This window comes from Amphiura filiformis, unplaced genomic scaffold, assembly GCF_039555335.1.
Source record: "Amphiura filiformis unplaced genomic scaffold, Afil_fr2py scaffold_356, whole genome shotgun sequence".
In the NCBI taxonomy this organism is placed as follows: Eukaryota; Metazoa; Echinodermata; class Ophiuroidea; order Amphilepidida; family Amphiuridae; genus Amphiura; species Amphiura filiformis.
This window is the reverse complement of record NW_027305820.1, coordinates 1,150-25,000: the sequence shown is the minus strand read 5'-3', so window position 1 is coordinate 25,000 and position 23,851 is coordinate 1,150. Positions and strand designations below refer to the sequence as shown.

At 37.4% G+C, this 23,851-nt stretch overlaps 1 protein-coding gene across 1 annotated transcript in view; it reads left to right on the top strand.

Annotated features, from left to right (window-relative positions):
• LOC140145531 (uncharacterized) overlaps nucleotides 1-23,644 on the top strand; it is a 29,713-nt gene extending 6,069 nt beyond the window's left edge. The window contains 25 exon segments of the mRNA XM_072167240.1: nucleotides 106-290; nucleotides 931-1,066; nucleotides 1,545-1,635; nucleotides 4,359-4,500; nucleotides 5,050-5,213; nucleotides 5,718-6,414; nucleotides 6,916-7,106; nucleotides 7,508-7,643; nucleotides 8,300-8,458; nucleotides 8,860-9,597; nucleotides 9,600-10,472; nucleotides 10,475-10,993; nucleotides 11,357-11,454; nucleotides 12,703-12,838; nucleotides 12,958-14,613; nucleotides 17,238-17,330; nucleotides 17,333-17,399; nucleotides 17,711-17,809; nucleotides 19,183-19,304; nucleotides 19,307-19,375; nucleotides 19,875-19,973; nucleotides 19,976-20,068; nucleotides 21,322-21,452; nucleotides 22,004-22,228; nucleotides 23,566-23,644. Of these exon segments, the coding sequence (XP_072023341.1) occupies nucleotides 106-290; nucleotides 931-1,066; nucleotides 1,545-1,635; nucleotides 4,359-4,500; nucleotides 5,050-5,213; nucleotides 5,718-6,414; nucleotides 6,916-7,106; nucleotides 7,508-7,643; nucleotides 8,300-8,458; nucleotides 8,860-9,597; nucleotides 9,600-10,472; nucleotides 10,475-10,993; nucleotides 11,357-11,454; nucleotides 12,703-12,838; nucleotides 12,958-14,613; nucleotides 17,238-17,330; nucleotides 17,333-17,399; nucleotides 17,711-17,809; nucleotides 19,183-19,304; nucleotides 19,307-19,375; nucleotides 19,875-19,973; nucleotides 19,976-20,068; nucleotides 21,322-21,452; nucleotides 22,004-22,195 (6,886 nt within the window). The 3' untranslated portion in view covers nucleotides 22,196-22,228; nucleotides 23,566-23,644.
• The last annotated feature ends 207 nt before the right edge of the window (nucleotides 23,645-23,851 follow it).

The window sequence follows — 23,851 nt, the reverse complement described above, 5'->3', positions numbered from 1 at the left end:
ATGATGATGATGATAACGATGATAATAACGATGATGAAGAAATGGTAGAGGAGGAGAAGAGAATATGGAAATGTGTATAATGATGATACTTTTTTTTTATTTCAGATATGCTGGTCTTCAAGAAGGCAACCAATGTTTCTGCAGTAACGCTTATGGACAACACGGTTACGGAAATAGTGATTGCGATATTCCGTGTACCGGCAATTCAAATTTAAATTGTGGAGGCTATTTTCGAAATAAAGTCTTCTCTACTCCTCCCGTTATGATTGGTTTCAATGTGGACGAGACAGGTAATAAGAAATGTTATTGAAATTCGATTACCATGATTACTAAAGAATCAAAAAGAACTATTCAAAGAGCTTTTATTTTCAAGAACACAAAATAACAACGAAATATGAGTGATATAAAGCAGGTATCGGTTTAAAATTAAATAATAAGTCTATTCCGCTGAAATTAATGGACATCACTTCAAAATAAGAGTATGACTAACGTTGATTTGCTCCTATGTTTGTAACTCTCTCTTTCTCTCATCTAATTGATTAAGAATCAATAAGAGTTTGCCAAATCGATGTGTCACCACAGCAAATCGAAGCTACCCTGTACGTAACAGAATGATGTATCATGTGATCCTATAGAAACCAAAATCAATATAATATTGGTCTCATAAGTACCGAAAATATCGTTTCTTTCTTTCTTTCTTTCTTTCTTTCTATGGAATGTTAGTATTTTTACATAATTATAAAACAATAATTATATGATCACTTAATAATCTGAAACAAAGATCAAACTCCTGATCCAATTTAATATCAGGAAAATATATTTTCGTCTATCATTGTCTATAGAGATTTGCAATCGTGCATTTGTTTTGCGTTTTAAAATCCTACTTTGCTTTTATTTGGCTTCTTAAATTATGTGATCTTTTAATTTCAGAGTTAACAAAAACTTATTACAACGCTCAATTCGGTCAAAATATAACAAGCGGTTTCGGAATTACTTACACCTATGACTTCGGCGATGGGTTTTCAGTTACTGATGTTACTTCACTTAATATGACGCATATTTATGGGTAAGGATATATTGTACACTCTCGGGTCCAGACTAAGAGTATCTTTTTCCCTTTTTTTCTTAATAAAACTAGTTTTTTTTCTAGACAAACTGTAGCTTAAATCAATTTTTTCCTTTTATATAAATTCAGCAAGTCAATATTTATTTTTTCAAATTTAACAGTGTTCTGATTATTTGTATGAGAAGCAGAAATGACTATGATAGACAGATATGCACATACATACAGACAGATGGTCGAGGCGGAATATGCCTATGACAAGAGAAGTAGAGATGAGGACGAAGATTTAGGAATGAAAGCCAGACAAAATCGCATTATGGCAATCATAGACTAGTTAGTATGTTGGCGATTGATAAAAGATGCACGTCAATATCATTCGTGACATAGTACACACATGACATGACAAAGAGTAGCATTTAAGGCAGATATGACGTACTATATATAATGACAATAATAAACAATTCTATTACACCTTTTCTAGGGCACCTGGTGACTACGCTGTCGTAACAACAGCTAGTGATCCTTGGAAGAACACCGATACTAAAACTATCAAACAGACCATCGAGAGCGAGGTAAGGAAATGTTCATAAAGGTCTACTTAAGGGTAGATGAGGTAAGCTACCTAAAAATCGATCGAAGCAACCTAAAATCGATTTTCATTATCTAGATCAATATATTATTGAAAAATAACACCTTGATGTTTTGCAAAAGTTCATTCTACAAATCGTATTCTTTGCAAACTTGCTTAATTTATTGTTGTTAATGAGTTATGTACGTTTTACAGAAGTGTTGTTGTTTCAGACTTCTTTACAACGTAACTAAAGAACCGCAGCACCTATAAAAGTATATCTGTGATATTTTAATTTTTCTACACACTCGCTATGAATTGAGCAATGCAGTTTTTGCCAAAGCTCACTACCATTCGTAAGATGCTGTGAACTACCAAATCACACCAGTTTAAAATAATTAATAACCTTAAAGGAGGATTTCGTGATCCTAGATCCTTTTTTTATGACCAGTCATGAGACTGCACTTTCCTAAAAAAAAGAAAGAAACTGAAAATGCGCGTGAAATTGGGCAAAAAGTACCGAAAACAGGCCGAAAGTAAATAAAGTTGCGGAAATTTTGACTAAAACAAAACTTTTAAACTGAAATTCTCATGCCTATACTTAGTATGACAATTTTCGGCAGACATCCATGAAAAAAACCTTATTCTCAATATTTCAGTTGACTCCGAGTTTGCGTTTGCGAGTTATGCATGATTATGCATATTACACTGCTCCATAGGCCAGTGTTGTAATTTCGTTCTGGTATACCAGAACGAAATTCAAATTTGACGATATTTTTGCTAAATGAATTAATCTGCAAGAAATGTTTGGTACATAAACATTATATAGACAGAGGTTCCCAGTGGTATAAAAAAAAGTGGGGGGAAATAAGTTAAATCGGAGCCCCCTTTTCTTGTTTAGTGCTGGGATACAATACCTATTAGAAGTTTCTAACGTGACCGTTCCATGGATCCAGCGTGTCAGTTGCACTGATAGCCAGAATAGAGTCAAGTGACTCTCTAAGTAGGGTAAACTAGCACTGCCTCTCAAAAGGAGTCACCCGACTGTCACATAAGAGTCAGTTGACCCTACCCGTGGAGTCAATTGACTCTACATTCAGAGTCGTCGACTGAGTCAAGAAATGTATGACTCTTCAAGAGAGTCAGACTCTGGAATAGTTTGGCTGTTGACACCATGGAATGTATATTCTCCCATTCCTAATAAGGGATTGTGGTTCAGCCTAAATATCTTCATCTGTCGTCTTACGATCGCCTATGTGGCGTGAAACTCAAAGTAAAGTCCCCTATTCCGGTAGGTATATACGTTTATGTAGTAGATAAAGGGTCAGACCATTACCATAGATAATCGGTGTCTTGTTGAGGTATGGTGAGCATGTTAGTCGCTCGGAAGGCGAGACCCCAAAGGGTCGAGCCTTCCGAGCGACCTCAACAAGACACCGATTATCTATGGTGATGGTCTGTTTTGAACCGTTTATCTTACATATACGGCGAGCAAAAATAAACGAATTTGTTGTAAAAGTGTATTCATTTTCCAAAAAAACCAAATGGAAAAAACTGATGTATTATTTTGTAAAAGTTGTCGTTTTTTTCCCAAAATAAAAACACCTCGAGATAGTGTAATATTCTTCCCATGTGTCCTGCGTGCGAGTCTATTTAATGACAAATGCAAGTGATTTTATCAAATCAATACAGAATTGATCACAATTGACAATTGTATTTGAAGTGGTTTGGTAGGTTATTCACTTGCTTTAATCCGCTGGAGTTTATTCACCCCGTGACCATTATTATGCAAATGATTAATGAATAATGCAAATTATATAGAGTTTTCAACGTTTTGACTACCATCTGTTTCAACACCATGAAATTTATATCTTAGAAAACTGTGAGTATAAGCAGATATTTGTAAGACCTGGTAACGTTGTGTCCAATGGTGCTCCCCATTATGGGTAGGTCACAGTAAGGCTTTGCACCCCCAGCCTCTTGACTTGTAATGAGTACCGCAGGTTAGTTTGCGAAGCTCCCGTGGTCGGGTAGTATCCCGGGGGTTCTTGCCTAGCAGCTAACTTGCATGGACCGTTGAGCGTTTTTGGGTTGGGCAAGGATAAAGGCAGATTCCCTTCTAAAAACCAATGGCAAGTTTATATACTGAGTTTACATTCAACGAAACGGGTTACTTTTATTTATGAATATTTACTTCGTTATGCTAATTAAAATTTAATTTGCATAAATCTAACTAAGCACCAGTGGTGTTATATGAATTACTGTTATACGGACTGCAGGCACCCTCTATAATTTTCTCTTGCCATGTAACATTTGCATTTAAATCGAGCTGTAAATGCATTTTTTCCAAAATTCTATCTGAGACTAGTAATCAACTCGGATTCTACATGTATGTTGTGATCCTTTCCATAGTGTTTCTAGAATGTCCATGGTATTCCTTTTGTTTAGCTCGCTGCCCGAGACCGTTATCTTGAGCTATTGTGTTGATAACGGTCTCTGGGCAGCTAGCTACCTCCATTACTCTAGGAAATGGTCGAGGCAACGAACCTCAAACAAAAGGAATACAATGGATAATCTGTGAATAGAAAAGGGCTAGACGTATATAGATAATTAAGTACCTTCCCTTAAAATGCACATTTATAAGTATTAAATGTCACAGAAAACAAACTTTTCACGTCAAAATATCCCAATTTCCTGTTATAAGCAACTTATGTCAAATACTTCCAGGTCACAGAGGTCAAAGTAGACTGTCCTCCTGCAGTAGAGTATGACAAGCGATTTGGCTGCAAGTTCTGGGTATATCAGGGAACCAACATGAGCGTACAGATCAATTTCACCGATGGAAGAATTTTGGACTTTGATATTGAAGGTAAGCTAGCAGGAATAGCACTGTTACATCACAGGACACAGATAAGCAGCCATAACATTACTTTAGCGGAGGAAAGCAGAATGAAACAGTCTTTTGTTAGATTTTCGACGTCACCAGATGTAACTTACTATGGGAACACTCTTTGCAAATCACTTTACGGAATAACGCACATCTAGCATTACGAGTACATCTAAGTTCTTGATTTTATTTTATTACTCGAAACATCAACTGATATATACATGTAGGCCTATACCATGACTTAATGTCAAACACGAAGATGATAATTTGGTGAACATGGTCACGTTTATCATATAATTTACATATCGTCAGCATACTACGATATTTTGTTTTGTAATTTTGAGTACAAAATACAGTTCAAGCATGCATCAGTTACGTAATCACCCTAATCATTTCTGATTATTCCCTTTATTTTGTCCCTTAATCATTTGTTCTTGTGCAATATTTTGAACTTTGTTGTTCTCAAAATAACAAAAAAATGTCTTTGGCGTAGTAGAATATGACATTGTATCTCTTTTTATCGTATACCAGATGCGGAGACTATTTATTACGGAGACTATTTCACTCACAACAGTTCTCTTAACAACCAACCAGCCACCAATATATACCTCAAAGTTAATGACGTTGTCATGCAAGATGGCCGCTTGGTAGCATGGGAATTCAACGCAATAGCAACAGGAAGCATTATTTTTCAGGTATTTTAAAATTAAAATTTGCTTTTAAACTATACCTATATCACAGAATCGTTAACTTTATCTTCGATGTCTTCCAAAAGGTTATCAAATTTACGATCCTGTTATCGGACCAAACAAAGTGAAGTCTGATGTGCAATGTTAATAGCTAATTGTCCCACAGATTCAGTGACACAGAAGGGACCAATACCAAAACTTTTTCAAGCCAGAAGCCACCAACTTCATATCTTAACAAATTGTGAATCTCAAACTAAAAAGGTCCTTGACGCGATCGACAGCCTCATCTCCCATTTGTCTTCATCAAAATTGAGATTTTGGTATCTGAAGAAGGCTCATATTTTTCTCATCATCCCTGTAAACTTTAACGCCTCGGATATTTTACGTTTCAGTGGGGCGAATAAAAACGTAGTGATTGGATGATTTTATTGTATTCTAACGATACCAATTCCCTTCCCAGCCAGATATATTTCTCAATCCTGACATGTTATTGATCTTTTGTACTTGCAGGTTTATCGACCTAGGTGTGCCAGCATATGGCGGAAATTCTGTCATCGTTCATTCTCTTGCATCCCCTTGAGTTATGAATGTGAAGACGAAGACAACATCTGGATAAAAAACTGCTCCAGTAGTGGACGCTTCAGCTTCACCAAAAGAGATTGTATCCTCGATTCTGACAACAGTCTGAAAGGCAAACACCTCTTTGATGCTATTCCAATTGAGTATGACTTCGTTGGGGAGTTCCCGTATACTATTGAGAAACTAGGTCGAAACTTCATCAAGCTTGACTTTGCTGATCATCTGGAAGTTTTCAAAGGTGACATTATCGGATGGTATAATTCCGACCAAGGTAAACTGGCATACGTGGAAGCAGATGTTGGTGTAGATGGCTCCGAATTCCTGCCATCTCTGACTGGATTTGATGGCCGTAGCACGGACGGTTACTATGCTCCTCCATCCGGTGCAACAGCACATCCCTACAAACATTCCCTCAAGGCTCATGTTGTAAGACCGTCTGTTCTGAATATGTATCATAACTACACGTGGCCGGAAAATCGAAAGAATATTACCATCAGTGTTAACAGTTCCTTCTCTGACGAATCCTTTGAAGATGGAAACAGGACCTGGTCGGTGAATATCTGGGACATTCAAGAAATAAAAGTGCAGGAATATATTAAGAATTTGAGCTTCATTGTACCTCACTTAGGTAAGAATGGAATCGATGCATATTTTTTTCTTAAATTAGAGCGTTGAACAAAATTGTTCTTTACCTTTGTTATCATCAATTTTTTTAATTTTGACATACGTGGTCGCTATCCTAACCATAATCCTAACTCTATACCTTAATCTAAACCCTACACATTAGCCCTGGTCATAATCTTTTGAGATTGTGGCAATATGGTTCTGAATCCTTGCCTAATCATCGTGCTTTCTCACCTCTAACAAGTTGCATACAGTAGCTAGAAAATGTATTTAATCATATCAAATAATCTGATAATGAATTTCTTGGCAAAGTGGTGAATAGGTTGTCGAGCTGGTCTGCCCAGACAAAGCCATCGAGGTATAGCACTGTCTCATTTCCCCTTGCTAATATTATACGTTACAGACTTCTAATATTACTTTTACTTTACCGAATTCTAAAATTACTTTTACATGCATTTTAAATATGTTACCGCATAAAAACAAATACCATGATATATTTTTACAGCTGTAACCACGGAGCAAGAAACCTTGTACGTAGAAGACCATCCTGGAACTGAAGTTACGTATCATTGGTGGTTTGGTAATGGGGATTATGCTGTCACCATGGAGAATTCTGTCAACTATACGTGGCCTGATGATGGTGTCTATAACATCACCCTCATGGCATACAACGATATCAGTTGGATGGTTATCGAGGTAATCAAAATGATGAAATTGTATCAAATCGTGACTATAAAAATAAGTCCCTAACAATAATTAACGAATATTTTATTCTTAAGTTGTACACCAACGCAAACTATACAGTGCTGATTCAGAATAACTGATAACGTCATTATAAGGAAGTAACTATATGTATCCAATTATGAATGAATGAATGAATGAATGAATGAATGAATGAATGAATGAATGAATGAATGAATGAATGAATGAATGAATGGAAAAGAAAACAGGGACATGTTGCGATTTCGACATATATTTTCACATATCAAGACTGATAGTAATAATGAAAGTTCCGTTTTGGGTATTATTATCAAAATAATAGTATGTGCTTTTAACTAGAATTTTAACGTGGTCTGGTATGCTTTCTTTTGATACAGAGTTGGGTTGTTTTGCAACACCGTATTACTAATTTCAACTGGACAGATTCTGTACCACCTACGACATGGCCAGACTACCCAATTACACCAAAGATCTTTGGTAACGAGAGTGTCATGAACTTTGGCATGTCAAAAGGTAAACTATTCTTTTACACTATCAATACCCAAAATTGTTGAGAAAAATCTATTTGGAGCTAGGAACCCCTCTAATGTAATAACACTATGTTGTCACAATTAAGTTATACGGTTCTATATTGTCATCAGCTTCACGTGCATAAAGGCTAAAACACTGTAAACGTTGTAGGCATATACACTAACTGCCAGCTGACCATACTTTGTGTCATGTTCATGATTGATATCCTACAAGGATAACAGGATAACAGCATTACGCTTCATGTGCCTTAAACAAAGTTGGCATTTTGAGTTACTCTTACTTGAGGTCTTGTATCAGTCACAGTGTTGACAACATTTAAAGGCTGGCATATTGAGTCCCAAATGATAGATAACATTTTGTAATCATGATTTATCATATCCTTGGAAATGATCTTCACCCGATGCATTTGGTGTAAATGTTGACAGTTTAAATATATGGGTGTGATACTGCCACTGTTTGACTAAATGAATTATTGCAATCGAGTTGCCTGGTAAAAGACGGTGAAATAGTGCATTTGTAAAAGGCCCTTACAACCTAATAGTATGAGAAATGTATACGGGGTGTGATGAGGCACCGTTGACTTGGTCCACTATGTACTACTGATCATTAACGTTAATTCTCATTTTCCATTACAATAGGTACTAATGTAACGTATGAAATTAACATTGGCGACGATATAGTACCAACCTTCTTCATGGCCTGGTACGAAGACGTCAATATGACGGAATTAATACCTGATCGTGTAGAGGGCAATGAGACGTGGTCGCTATCTGATCGGCTTTCAGTGGATCACAATGGTAAGTAAATCTGTGCAATGTATAGAGAAAGTATATGCATTGTCACGATATTAAAGGATGAAAACAATGGCAACAGCGATAACATTGAGGGAAAGAGACGCATCTGGGAGTTATAATCAACACGCTCGGGCCATCCAATCTTAAAATAAAAATAGACAATAATAAAACGTTACTAAAGCTATTATCTCTACTTCTTCAGTGCATTACTTACAGTTGAGTATTGTTGCTGCACCCATACTTATGTTGTTAATGAAATGTTATCACCGGTGCCTTATGATGACATTAGCACCAAAGTGCGCAGATAATCGGGCAGTTAGCGTGTCCTATTCTACCATACATATTTATGTTAAGAACTTTCAGTATAGATAACTTTCATGTACTATTGTCATCCATTTATGCAGGTACCAATGGTAGCGTAGTGACAACGTACGAATCAATCGGCTACTTTCCCGTGTACATCAATGCTTCCAATCGTGTCAGTTGGACCGTAATAGAAACCTTAGCTATTGTACAAATAGATGTCACTAATTTCCGTATTGTCCGACCGCCACCAATGATATATGGTACGACGCAGCTTGTTGGTATCCTATATGACACAGGCACCAATCTTACCATCGCTGGTAAATTCAACAATATTTCATTAGATCTTACCAACGCGTCGCTGTATGCCATGAGCGATGCTCGCGGAGAGGGTTACGTTGTTATCGGACCTGATAAGTATGATGACCGAGGATTCTACACTGTGGAATTCACAGCTTGGAATCTCGTTAGCGGACCGTACACGGACAGCATACTACTCCGAATCGAGTTTGATATCACCGATTTTAAGATGTGGACCTCCGAAATATATGTGATTCCGGGCACACCCATATCATTCTCATTTGATATGGAAATTGGTTCAGATTTGACATTTACCATTGACTACGATGACGGCACGGACCCGACGATTATTGAAGATTTGGAGATGAAGCGACCAGAAAATGATTCCTATACAGAATGGCATGATTTTGATCTTGCTGCTGATTACAATGTCACGATATGGGGTTCAAGTTGCGTGAGTAACGTCACTATCTGGACCTACATTAAAGTACAAAATCCAGTTGACAACGTCACAATGGAAGTGTACACACCAGGCGTCATTCCTACAAGGATGTTGGAGAACTTCGCCACGATTTCACATTCAATGGAAACCAATACGGTCCTCCTACTGACGCCAAGGTTAACTATCACTTTAGGAAACGCAAAGGACTTATCATAACGTACGAGGAGGACTTTCCCATTCAAGAATACAATCCAGTTGTGCAAAATATGACTTTGGAAAAATTTGGAACGTATGAGCTCCGTGTTAACATATCCAATCTGGTGAGCTGGATGCTATTCACAGCTGACATAGAAATGGAGCGACCCATCCTTGAATTTAACATAACTTGTCCTCACCCGCATATTAAAGTAAACAGGAAAGCGAGACTTATTGCTGATATGGCTTGGGGATCCAGAGTATCGTATTACTGGGATTTCAAAGACGGCAACTTGGTGAATGTCCCCATGCACGGAGAAACGGATCGAAAACATCTTTACAGTGAGGAGGGTACCTACTACGTGACAGTGTATGCTTCAAACCTGCTGGGTCACGTATCGTACACGTTACCAGACCCAGTAAAAGTACAATACGCCGTAAGAGGTCTTGAATGGACTGGGCGTAAGCTAAATCGTCTATACACATCCCAGGGTTACACAACCGTACCGTTTGAGCTCCACTTGGCTAAAGAAATCCACTTTCCGACCGAGGCCCAGTTTGAAATTGACTGGGGAGATGGTGAATTCACGGATCCTGCAGATTTGACTCAAGATGGCGCCGATCCTGAACGTGATATAGATATTATGTATCATATCATGACCGTAACTCACAATTACATAGAATGGGGTAACTACAATATTACAATCCATATATGGAACCTTGTGAGTGACAAAACATACCTTTTTGAAATTTGGATATATGAAACAATCACGCAATTGAAAAAGAAATCCAATACAATGAATTAATAATGGATGGTGATTACGTGTCCACTGGAAATGCAACAGCAGATAAAGAAGGATTTGGAGCGGGGAAAAACTACTTCAAATTGGAAGAAGCTATAATTGTGAACGCAGCTCATATATCTGGTACAGGTCTCACTTATACGTGGGATTTTGGTGATGTGTTCCATGAAGGTCCTGTAACTACAGCAGCTCCTAACTATACAACAACAGCATACCCCACAACAACGCTAGGAACAACAACAAGCATGCCTGCGACAATGTCTCCTTATAACTGCAGTATTTTACGGCCTGATTGGGTCAACCAAACGATCCACAGACTAATAGCAGAAGACGAAGAGCGCAAAATAATCATGAAAGAGTGCAGACAACGAACCTGGACACGGGAAAAACCGAGGTCGGAACCATCTAATTACACCGCACATAACCTGTCTCTTTTGGCGAATGACGTTGTGTGGTGCAATCTGACTGAACTTAACATGGCATCAACAGAGGATGGTAAGTAGCGTTAATTTGCTTGTAAAATAATTACCAACTATAGAAAAAGTATGAAACCGTTGGCTAAAATGCAGAGAAGTAACTCCAACTTAACTCCAAACAGTCTTGAGTATTGAGTCAAAATATTGAATTTGTTATCAACTACAATTTTGGATTTCGGAAGCTTGAATATTGCAATACAATATGTTACCAAATAATACCAATAAGCGTCATATTTCTACCTCAATATGTGGAGAATAAGCAGCGGTTAACTTATGAAACATTTTTACTTAGGCTCGCGATCGTCACACATTACTTACTCTGAAAATATATACGCATTAACCTTATTATATATATATTTATGTTCTCTTGTTCACTATGCAGCCGCGTGTCTGGACGGGTGGGAAGGCTTTGATGGCAACTGTTATTTCCGCATTAACGACACCTCAGGTGTTGCCGCCAACGCTACGAGCAACCTCAACGTCACTACGAGCAACTCCACCAACACAACAACCAGTCAATCTGACTTTTTTCAGATTCCATACAGTACCGCGGAAGAATATTGCGCATATATGAATTCTACACTACTCAGTATTCACAGTTTATCTGAAGAAGAATTTCTTCGCAGTAAGTTCGTTATTTTGTTATCTCTGTACTTGGTTTCAATCCTTGTTTCAATGTGTTAATTGACTGAATACAAAACTACTTCCCATTCCAGAAAAATACAGAACTAAATTTTTTGGATTAAAAAAAATATTATCCTGTTTTGCCAAATGAAACGAAGCTAAATCCTAATCCTTTATTTAGTCCTAACTGGCAATGAAAGTAAAATTTTAATTTTAATTTTGATTTAATTTTTGGTCAATATTTGGAAATAGGGCCAAAAACATGCAATTTAGGGCATTTTCGACCTTTTTCATATTCTGTGACAATCAAGCTCAAAGACTTGACCAAAGGCTAATATCAAGTTATGCATTCTAATTTTTGGAAAACACATTTTCCAATCGTTTTATTAATCTTTAAATTATGAGCTAACTCTTAGCCTATAGCCTACTCAAGATTTTGAATGCTTGGACTTGTGCCAAGTCTTACAATTTTGTGACTACAATTGTAAGAAAACATGAACCATTTGCATTTAGCTATGTTTCATTTGGCAAAACAGGATAATATTTTTTTTAATCCAAAAAATTAGTTCTGTATTTTTCTGGAATGGGGAGTAATGTTCATACAACTTCATTGTTCATGTCATATATTTTCATTGGCAGATTATACAGACGGCATTCCATTGTGGATCGGACTAACTAATAGTAGTAATAACACTCTAATGTGGACAGACGGGTCGTCGGTAAGTGTTTAGTAAAAAAACCCACGGCGTTATAGTACTTTCTCTTCACTGCAACTCGGCTGAGGTATTCTATAGGGAGCAAATTATTTAACAAATAATTCATTTAGGCCTTTAACTCTGAGCTGTAAAACAAAAGATTGGCTACTTGGTCGTCTGGTTCATTTCGTGTGAGATCCATACCCATCAATCCAAGAATTCGAATATGCATAAGGATTAAGTCAAATATAAATATATATCCAGTGGATATGAATCTACATTCAGCATAGCAAGGATAATTTATATAAACTTTCGTATGACACGCATAATGAAGTGCAGTGATTATGTTCATTAAATTGTCTTTAATATAAAACATTATTTAACACACGACTATTTTTCATTTTTGCAGATTGACTACATTAACTGGAATTCTTCACTTACCAACAACACTGGCGGGGCGCTCTGCTTTGTTCTGAACAACACGGAATGGGAAGTAGTACCTTGCAACACTACTACGGCAACTGCCGTGTGCAAGTACTCTATTGGTAGGTTGCATAGCTTTATTGCATAACGAATGTTACTCCCTTATCATCATATTTCATTTTATTGTTGGCTTTCATTTAATTCACTATGAACTTATTACTATTATTATTTATTCACACAGAAACAACCACACCTGCACCACCTAACTGTACCATGCCTCCCACTCCATCAATGACCACGGAAATAGCAACCACAACCGATACAACCACAGAAGAGCCTTATACAGTATGTGCTCCAATGGAACCGATTACGCTCGAACTTCAAGAGAATCTGTGTGCCAACATCACCGAGGAGAACTTCAACAGCACATTAAATAGAACCTTATTTGATTTACTCAATTACACCTACTACTTTGTGGATGATATTAATGACACCTTTAACATCGACGACTGGATTTACGAGTTCTTCGATACTAACTGTTTCAAGAATGAAGTCATCCTGACAGAGTTGATTGATCATGCTTGGAAGAATAATGTCTCTGACACAATGGATCCGCTAATATGTTTGGAAGAACCACCAACCACAGACGCTCCGCCGACGACCACTGCTCTGCCAACAACAAGTGGACCGCCGAAGCCAACAACAGCAACGCAATCGCCATGGGTAGTTCAGACATCAGAGCCACGAGCTGTATGGTGGTATAATAGGCGAGGAACATACACGATTAGGTTGAATGTGTCCAATCCGGTACACTGGGTTACGGTTAAAAAGACTATAATAATTCAGCGAAGTATCTTTGATTTGGAACTCTCAGATCACGGACCTCGTCCACGGAACACCACTATAGAGTATGAGTTGGATACTGGTAATGTCGGTACTGACGTGTGCTATTATGCTGACTTCAGAGATCAGACTTCTGATATTAACTGGAAAGCATTTTATGGCCATCGTAAAACCTGCGAAGATAGGTATCCAGACGAGTTTCAAGATCCATTCTTGCGTTTCACAGATGTTAGCAATAATTACCTTGAAGGCTTGGTCGCAGCAGGTATTTCACCAAATATTACACTGACAAATGTTTATCAGAAAGAAAATCTGTATAGAATAAGACTCGTTGCGCATAATATGGTAACTGAGGTGCAACTATCATTATCTACAGCCGTAACTAAGGGTCTTTGCTATTATCCGATACTTAGCATCAGGGAAAAGAACCAGTGTGATCAATATTATCCATTTTGCGATGAGGACGGTAATCGAGAGTATTACGCTTCGAGAGACGTCTTTGTCTACTCTACTGCATATCTGAACTGTACCTCTGCTAAATATGCCATGTACACATGGAGAGCTTTCTCTGTTGAATCAGATGGGAGCGAAGTGGAGATCTACGATTTGGGAGACTCTGAGATGTCTGGATTTACCCGTCGAGAATTAGCCATCAAGAGGTCCGTCTTGGACTATGGCCTTTACAAATTTGAGTTGAATGTCTCCATGTGGGGAGAAATAGGCGTAGAAAGTGTTGAATCTACTTACATACGCGTGGTACCAACGCCACTGGTCGTTGTCATTTCTGGTGGATCAGAGCGGATGATTCGGTGGAATGAAATCATCACCATTGATGGCGAATCAGGTACCTACGATCCCGATGTAGGCATTTCCAACAGGGAAGGAATAAGTTATGTATGGTTGTGTAGAAGAGAGCACGAAAGTTTTAGTGAATGGAACTCGGATTACACGGAATTGATTAGTCCTGGATGGGTCAATGAATCGTACGTTCATGAGAAGGATGATTATGGTGGCTGCTTCGGAAGAGCTGGATTTGACAGAGGTGGTTATGGAAGTAAGTAATTAGAGAATAAAGGTATTGCTTTTAACCGCTGGAGTGCATCTATCGTCTCATATAACACGGGCGAAATCATTATTTTAAGTAAATAAACGAGGCGGAGCCGAGTTGTTTTACGCTAAAATAATTATGTCGCCCGTGTTATATGAGACGATAGATACGACAGCGGCTAAAAACAATACCTTTATTCTAATTCTTAAACATTTCAATGAAAATAAATATATTAATTATAAGTATACCAAATTTTAATCAAATTATATCCTACATTTTACAAGGAATTACCTAGGGCTTAGAATCGATCAGTCCTGTTATTGCTATGCCCATTCCGATTGGTTCAAACAGCGCGTACGCGTATCGCGTCGACATGCACACGCTAAGGTGTGTGATATCGTGTCATATCACACGGGTAAGAACCAATAAGATTGCAAGAACACTTTCAAGTTTTTAAGAAATAATAATATAAATACTAGTATTAAGATGAACACGATCTAATAAAAAATTAGTGTATGCTCCAAATTATATCGGTTAAAGAAACAGGTATGTTAGATTCAAACTCTCTCTTGTTCAGTAAAATACGGAAATACGAGGCATACAGGCTTTATCAATTATGAAGAGCCCTGGAATTAAGCCATATTGCATCGCGCTGTGCACCTCAAAATAGGGTGCAAAATTGCGATACATCTTTTTCACCCATACTGCTGCCAAGTAAAGCCCAAAATATTAAATAATATTTACGATGTTCTAGCAGACCAATTTATTTTAAAATTTAGACTCCGTATACTCATAATTCATTAGAAATCTTATTTTTATGCCCAACAAAATCGCCGATACAAGCACTTTGATTTCGATGTATTGTAATACATGTAACCTCAACAATTGAGCCTGCATATAAATTGCACCTCTTGAGGAGGAATTGCACCCAACTTATACATGCTTAACTCCCCCTGTGTGTTCCTTCACAAAGCATAATATATCAATAGATAACATAACATAACATACATAACATAAATTTCATTTATAAAGCGCATAAGACTGAAGTTTCGATGCGCTGTACATCAAATAAAAAGCACAGGAAGATATACAATGTGCTAGCAAAAAGTTTTAAAAAATACATCGAGATAAAAAGTGTACAATAACATTATAGAAACATTATAAAATACAATATTATAACATAATTGAGATAAAAAAAGTAGAATGACATTATAGATACATTATAAAATACAATATTATATCATAGCACAGAATAAGTGGAAAAAACATGAACATTGTCCTCCAACAAGCAAAGAAGAGATGCATGGTGCTATAAATTCAGATTAAATAGATGAGTTTTGAGTTTGTTTTTGAACTCCGGTACGGTAGTGGCATTGCGAATAGAGTCTGGTATTTTATTCCATTGATACGGAGCAGCGACAGAAGACTCTGTCACCATAAGTCGCGGTGTTTGTACGCGGACCGGGTTTGAGAAGAGTCTGTTTTGAAGATCTGAGAGTTGTGATAGGAGCATAGTCTTAAATGAGTTCAACACATGCTTCGAGTCTACTAATCCCTTGCAGGTGCTCAGACGGTTTAAGGATTAAGTACAATTGGGTATCGTCAGCGTAAATGATATGTTGGATACCTGTGTGCACATTGATTACATCGCTTAACGGGCCTGTGTATAACACAAAGTCTAAAGGTCCTTTGACAGACCCTTGTGGAACTCCCCACGGCAGTGGAAATGCATCTGAAATTGTATCTTCAACCACAACGGCTTGAACACGATTTTTCAGGTACAAGAAACGAACCAATTCAGAAACAGTTCCTCCAATACTCTATTTGTCCTTCAATCGCTGAAACAAGACATCGTGATCTATTGTATCGAAGGCTGCTGAATAGTCTAGAAGGACAAGAACTGCTTCCTGTCCTTTGTCGATGGCGAGGAGAAGATCATTTTGGACTCGCAATAACGCAGTCTCAGTCGAATAAGTCATTGCTTTGCAGGTAGGTCTTAAGCTGAGCAGCAACAACTCTCTCGAGTACCTTGAAGATGAACATAAGGTTCGCAATGGGTCTGTAGTTCTGAAGATCATTACGATCAGGATTGGATTTCTTCAGAAGAGGCATGACATAGGAGAGCTTGAACGCATCTGGAACAGAACCTGACATTAATGATGAATTTATGATGCCAGTGATGCAAGGCAACAAAACATCAAGGGTTTCTTTGACCAGCCAAGTTGGGATAGGGTCTAATTTGCAATGCTTTGATGCGCTTTCACGAATAACTTTGGATACGGTGACCTCTGACACCATTTCGAAGTCAGTAAAACTACTATTGCAATGTTCAGACACTCATTCATTCATTCATATTTATTTGGCAAAAAGCGACATAAAATTGAACAATGAAACATACAAAAAATTACCACATTGAAAAGCTGCACACCAAAAAGACACCAAAATGCCGAATTGCCAGGATGACCCATAAAGTCTAGCTTCCTGTGTAGACTTAATTCCAATGGGGTCCCACTTATACATGCTTAACTCCCCCTGTGTGTTCCTCCACAAAGCATAATATATCAATAGATCACATTTGTGCTTGCATAGAGCTTACCTGATTGCGTGTCTTCAATATTTATCTCTTCTAGGTAAGCTGAACTTTACTTCGGGCATCATTTCGTTTGATTCATTCTATATGTTTGAAGAGATGACCTACGAGTTAAAGCTGATAGTAATGAAAGGGAGAGAGTAACTATTTCTACGCAAACCATTTACGTCGCTACTGGTAATCCTCCTAATATGATCATAAAGTAAGTATTCTAAAACTGAATTTGTTGGTTATTAAAATGTATGTTATGCTTGAAAGGTTGATTTTAATGCTGTATCACTCCGCCATGGGGTTTTACGTTATACTCAAAATAACTACAAATACCATCAACCAGGTTGAGAGTCTTGTTGAGGTGGATTTAAATTTTCAGTGCCACCACGATACCATCGTTGATGACGTGTCATTGGCTCCTTCTGCAAACACTGCTGATCTTGTGTGACGTGTTCCCTAAAATTAATATTTCAATAATTATATTCCATACTGAACCAAATTATGCTATTATTATCACCACAGCTGCCGAACAAATTGTAAAAGCAAATTAAATCCCACTAGCCGAGCGGCTTTTGAATCTACAGATTTGGATGCTAGAAAAGGAGTTCGTTTGTACTACAGGTAAGCGTAATTCACCTTTCAGTGTAAGTTCCCAGAATCCTTTGCAAAGTACGTCTTCGTCGAGGCGGAGATTTTCATTTGTCACTGCTAAAATTAAATTGCCCAGTATAACGATCTGCGTATCGTTGATGACGTAATCTTGGCTCATTTTGCAAAGGATTTCGGGAATTGTCAAAATGGTCTATAGAACTTAATGTAATACATCAACCGGAGCGGTACAAAATTGAAATGGCAGCATGTCGAAGGACACTTCTTTAAAGATAACTTAAGATGACAGAGGGACAGGTCTCTAGATCGATTCCACAACCATTTATACTAATCATATCTTTTATTGTGTTATCATGCGAATTGCCCCGTGGTACCTTATGGAGGACAGAGTTTTATTTAAACGAAGATGTCTCGAATGAAACGCGCGATTGGTGTCAGCCTTTGCCGATTTCTTTGTTATCTTTAGCAGAAGTTTTAACGGTGCAGGCCCCTAGGTGTAGTCAAATGGCTCGACAAAGGTGGATTCCCTACGTGATGATAGCTTATGGAAATCATACACTATTTGATATATCCTCATTACACTGTTTACGCCTGAACTATAGGCAAGGGATTGATAGGGGGATTCCATGAGACAGACAGAAGGGTTTGTCTTTTTGTGAATGCACGTAAACCCGTACAGATTTTTGCCTGATTTTCTATGTAAATAGAGAGGTTGCGATTCCCGTACACATTGATCGTACGCCCGTCACAATATTCAAAATCACTATCCTTTGAGGTTGCTTATTTTGAAGATTCTGCACGTACAAAATGAACGCATGGGCAAAGCAGAAAATGAACAAAATCTGTACGTTTTACAATAAAGACAGTCAAGGATATTGAACATACGAGGGAATGTCTACCTACATCCATTTTATTTGTAAGAAATCATTATAATAAAGCAACAATGAGGTGTGAAAATATGATTTCATTCGTATGTGCGGTTTATAGAAATGTGCGTGAGATCAGCCGTATAAAAGAAGGGTTGCGCTCTTTAATCCAAACGTCCACATGCAACGGCCAAAAGACATTGAAATTGACAGTTCTGTATCTGCGTCACGCTAATGGACACTTGTGTCCATGTTACATGAACAGAGGCCTTAATCTTTAGAAGTGGGAATAATTTGAGCAACATTAACAAAAGGTCAATTAACCAAGACGCCAGTGACCCCCAGATGACTTTGGGCCCCAAATTACCAAATCCGAAAAGATGTTAATAATCATGGAATATTCACAATACCGTTTATATTGTTCATTAGGAAAGGAATAATAGTTACCTCTCATCGGTTAAAAATTCTACACTACAAAGAAATATTCAGAACGCATAAATGTTTTTGTTTCTAACATAGATGGGAGCTTTTCGAAATTGTCGAAGATGGCGAATATTTGAACTACATCAAAATACCTACATCAAGATGGCTGTCGTACTCCGGCACGGGTGATTCCATGTCAAACTTGGCGCTTGATGCTAATCTTTTGCTGATGAAACCCGTTATCGTATTAGCATATTTGCTGATCGAAAGCCAACTTTCTCAAACTTTGGTATGTTGGTTCAAAGAGTTTAAAACAATACACCACAACCATATGATAAGCAGAATCCGATCCATAGTACTTAAATGTGAAGTATAGAAGCTTACTTCAATGTTTTATGACATTTCGTTTATATTGGTTGCTGAAAAATACAGACACCTTTCCTCATGCACATAGGTGTTTGCTTACAAGAAATGGTCCCTAAATATTTTTATAAATGTGTTATTATTACTAAAATAATTATTATATAATAATAACAACAACAACAACAACAACAACAACAACAACAACAACAACAACAACAACAACAACAACAATAATAATAATAATAATGATTATAATAATAACAGTAATAATAGTAATACTAACGCTAGTAATAATAATAATAATAATAATAATAATAATAATAATAATAATAATAATGATAATAATAATAATAATAATAATAATAATAATAATAATAATAATAATAATAATAATAAACATATCCGTTTGTTATTGTTTTTAACAGGTAAAGCGTCTAATGATATCCTGACAAATGAACGACCACTCGTGGGTAATTGCTCTGAATCCCCTGGCAATGGTACTGCTTTGGAAACAGAATTCAATGTTTTTGCGTTGATTGGTCTGATCCTGACATGCCTCTTAACTATCGCTATGCCAAAAGACTTAAACCGGATGACGCATGGACTTGGATGTACAGTGGTAAGTTACTTTATCAGCGCGGTAAAAGGGCGGTAACACGGGCGGTACTATTTCAACAGTGAGTTCTGAGTACAAAAATCAGTGCATATTTGCCACATTACGAAATACCGTTAAACAATGTTCCTTTTTCTCATTCAAAGACGCCGTTGAACAACTATCACTTTCTCGCGTAAATGCAATGTGCATTTTCCATAAGGTCAGTGCAAGTTGATTCAATGGTTTCCGTTTTCTGCCGATTTACATTTTGACCATGCATATTTACCATATACTTATGAATACAAATTATTTTAACAGTATCTTATCAGTGGAGGCATAACACAGGGTTAATGATAAAATTCTAAGCATTCCTTCACCAGCTTCTTGCACTCGTGAAGCCGGTTCATGTTCCCAACAATTTAAGTTGTAAATGATGAAGTATGTTATTGTCAAACACTTCCCACGGGTTTTATTCATGGACCACGGTTCTACTGCTGACTTCCACCATTGACATATGCAAGGAAAATAATGAATAGGCCTAATGATATTATCCTCATTCCACATCAAAAGGTATGAAACGGAACCAAGGAGGCAACTCGTAGCTTAAACATGGGATAACTATTAATATACGATAGCTCCTTGCAAAGGCCATAACGTGTATTTTATTTGTCTATGCCGCAATACCTCTCGGCACAACCCTGGGCTATGATATTTACGTTTCGCAAGTACAATGTACATTTTAGCTATATTACATGAACGCTTTAAAATCAAAACAACATTATCCTGCATTTGTGCAATACCGTATGTGTTTTCATGCACCTCACAGCAATAGCTCCGTGCATACATACTACAATTTCTACATGCACAGTGCATTTTCCATAACTATAGGTACAATTTGTATTCGCCACATCACGGGATACCGAATGTGCCTTTCCACATAACGCACTCCTTTTGTTTTCCCCATGTCGATTGTCACATTGACGCTGAAAATAATGCTGCACAAACCGGATGAATTTTAAACATTCAAATTCATTCAACAAACATGCTGACATCTTCTCCAAAGTATGCTAGCTTTGATAGCAATGAAATTTAAAACTATACGATAACGTTCACCATCATGACCATAAGAATTTAATGGTACACTGTTGCAACGACTTCACAATTTTTTCCTATAAATACAAATCTACAAGTCTAGCATGTCTATTATACATCTATATAATGTTGTACTCCTATGCCTTGAGCTAACACTGATTAATATGCTTCTCTGTTTCACTCAGGTGAGAAACCCTATATGGAAACGGCAACAATTTTCCCACAAGGGTACGAAGATGAAGATTTTCAGGTTTACATACTCGTCCGAGTCGACGACTTCATTGGATCATTTTCCGATCTAGAATTGAGTGTTGAGGTATGAACAAGGTGTAAACATACTGTAAATATTATAATGGTAAGAGTAAGAATCTGAGACCATAACCATAGACTTATATTTTTAACATTAGAAACAGAACATAAGGTAGAAAAAAAGGCTCTGGGTATGCATTTTTTGCCTAAATTTTGATGCGTTTGGGGAGAAAAATTTATTATCTTCAATACGAAAGGTCAAATTTTTTCATATGATGGACGGACTACAGACACATTAAGTACACATCATTAGATTTTATACATTTTATAAAGGACTATTGCGTATCAACATATTATTATTATTATTATTATTATTATTATTATTATTATTATTATTATTATTATTATTATTATATCGCGAAATGTATTGCGCAAAGGTATGTGACCGACCCCTTGGGCATTATTAATTTGATCTCGTGCGCTAGTATTGTTCGTACCTTAGTTATAATAATGAATAAATGTAATGTATAAATATCTACATTTATTTTTATTTTATTTAATATCATGTTGATAATACCTTTGTCTTATATTCACATAATGACGATGTAACCATTACAGGTCATTGCACCGCTTCTAAGCAAAGCTGAAATGACGGAAAAACTGAATAATCTTACTGGTGAAGGGAGCGTTATGGCAGACTTGATAGCTTCTGGTGATTCTGCTAGTGCGGCTAACGTAGTAGCTGCCGCTGCTGGAATGCTGAATATCGCGGCCTCCGAATCCGCCACAACATCCATAGCCACACGATGATGCCATATACAACTACATCAGGCACAACTGCAGGTATAGACTGTAAGGCAATAACGTACAGGTCCCTTTTGTGATTCAAATGACTACAATGGCTCAGTTCAAATTTTTGATTTTGTTTTCGTAATTTCTTTCATCAAAACTGTCATTTATTCCATCTCTTTGTCAACATCCAAAGAAGATTATCCACACATCACCACAAGTCACCATGATTTTGCAAAAGACACTATACCTGACTCATGATGCATGCAAGTTCCCATTGAGAACACGAAGGAGGTTTACAGCAGCAATATAACAAGGCTTGGTCAACATCCAGTGTATCAGTCTGTGTCTTAGTCAACATTCAGTGTATCCCTCGTGTCTTGATAAACATTAAGTGTATCCCTCGTGTCTTGATCAACATTCAGTGTATCCCTCTGTGTCTTGGTTAACATCCAGTGTATCCCTCTGTGTCCTGGTCAACATACAGTGTATCCCTCTGTGTCTTGGTCAACATCCAGTGTATCCCTCTGTGTCTTGGTCCACATTCAGTGTATCCCTCTGTGTCTTGGTCAACATTCAGTGTATCCCTCTGTGTCTTGGTCAACATTCAGTGTATCTCTCTGTGTCTTGGTCAACATCCAGTGTATATCTCTGTGTCTTGGTCAACATTCAGTGTATCTCACTGTGTCTTGGTCAACATTCAGTGTATCCATCTGAGTCTTGGTCAACATCCAGTGTATTCCTCTGTATCTTAGTCAACATCCTGTATCCCTCTCTGTCTTGGTCAACTTTCAGTGTATCCTCTGTGTCTTGGTCAGCTTTCAGTGTATCCCTCAGTGTCTTGATCAACATCCAGTGTATCCTATGTCCTGGTCAACATCCAGTGTATCTCTCTGTGTCTTGATCAACATTCAGTGTATCCCTCTGTGTCTTGGTCAACTTTCAGTGTATCCCTCTGTGTCTTAATCAACATCCAGTGTATCCCTCTGTGTCTTGGTCAACATTCAGTGTATCCATCTGTGTTTTGGAGTAACTGATCAGTATCTATTCATTTCTTGTCACTTTTATAACCCAAACAGAAACGATATGATGCAAAAGCAAAACGCCTAGCAGTTTTAATATCGATAGTTGTCAATTAGGCCTGTTAATCAAACCTGGTAACTCAACAGTTTCAAATTTTTTAATTTTAGCAATAGCCATTTCTATACATTGCAAATGATTTGAACCAACACGGACGTCCCTTTGAAAACATGTCAAAACAATGTGTTCCAAAATAACAGGAATTGTTTATAAAACTGGACAAAACCCACAAACATTCTGTAAATAACTCTACAGACTTTGCCACATTATTCATGTTTTGTTTTTTTTTTGTTTTTTTTTCAATATCCCAGCAAGTCGTCGTCGCCGCCGCCGCAATGAGGGTGCATACACAACACCATCTCCAGAAGCAGCAGCTGAAGCAGAAGCAGCAGCAGCAGCGGATGCAGCAGAGGCTGAGAGGGAGGAACGTGAGAGCGTAAGTACTTGAAACTACTCACACTAAAGCCTTATTCACCACCTTAAAAAGTTAATGTGCATCAATCATATTGTCATTATCATACGAGGGTCATTCAAAAAGTTCTATCTCTCTGTTATCTTACGTGCAGAATATTGAAATTACCTTTGCTTATACGCTCA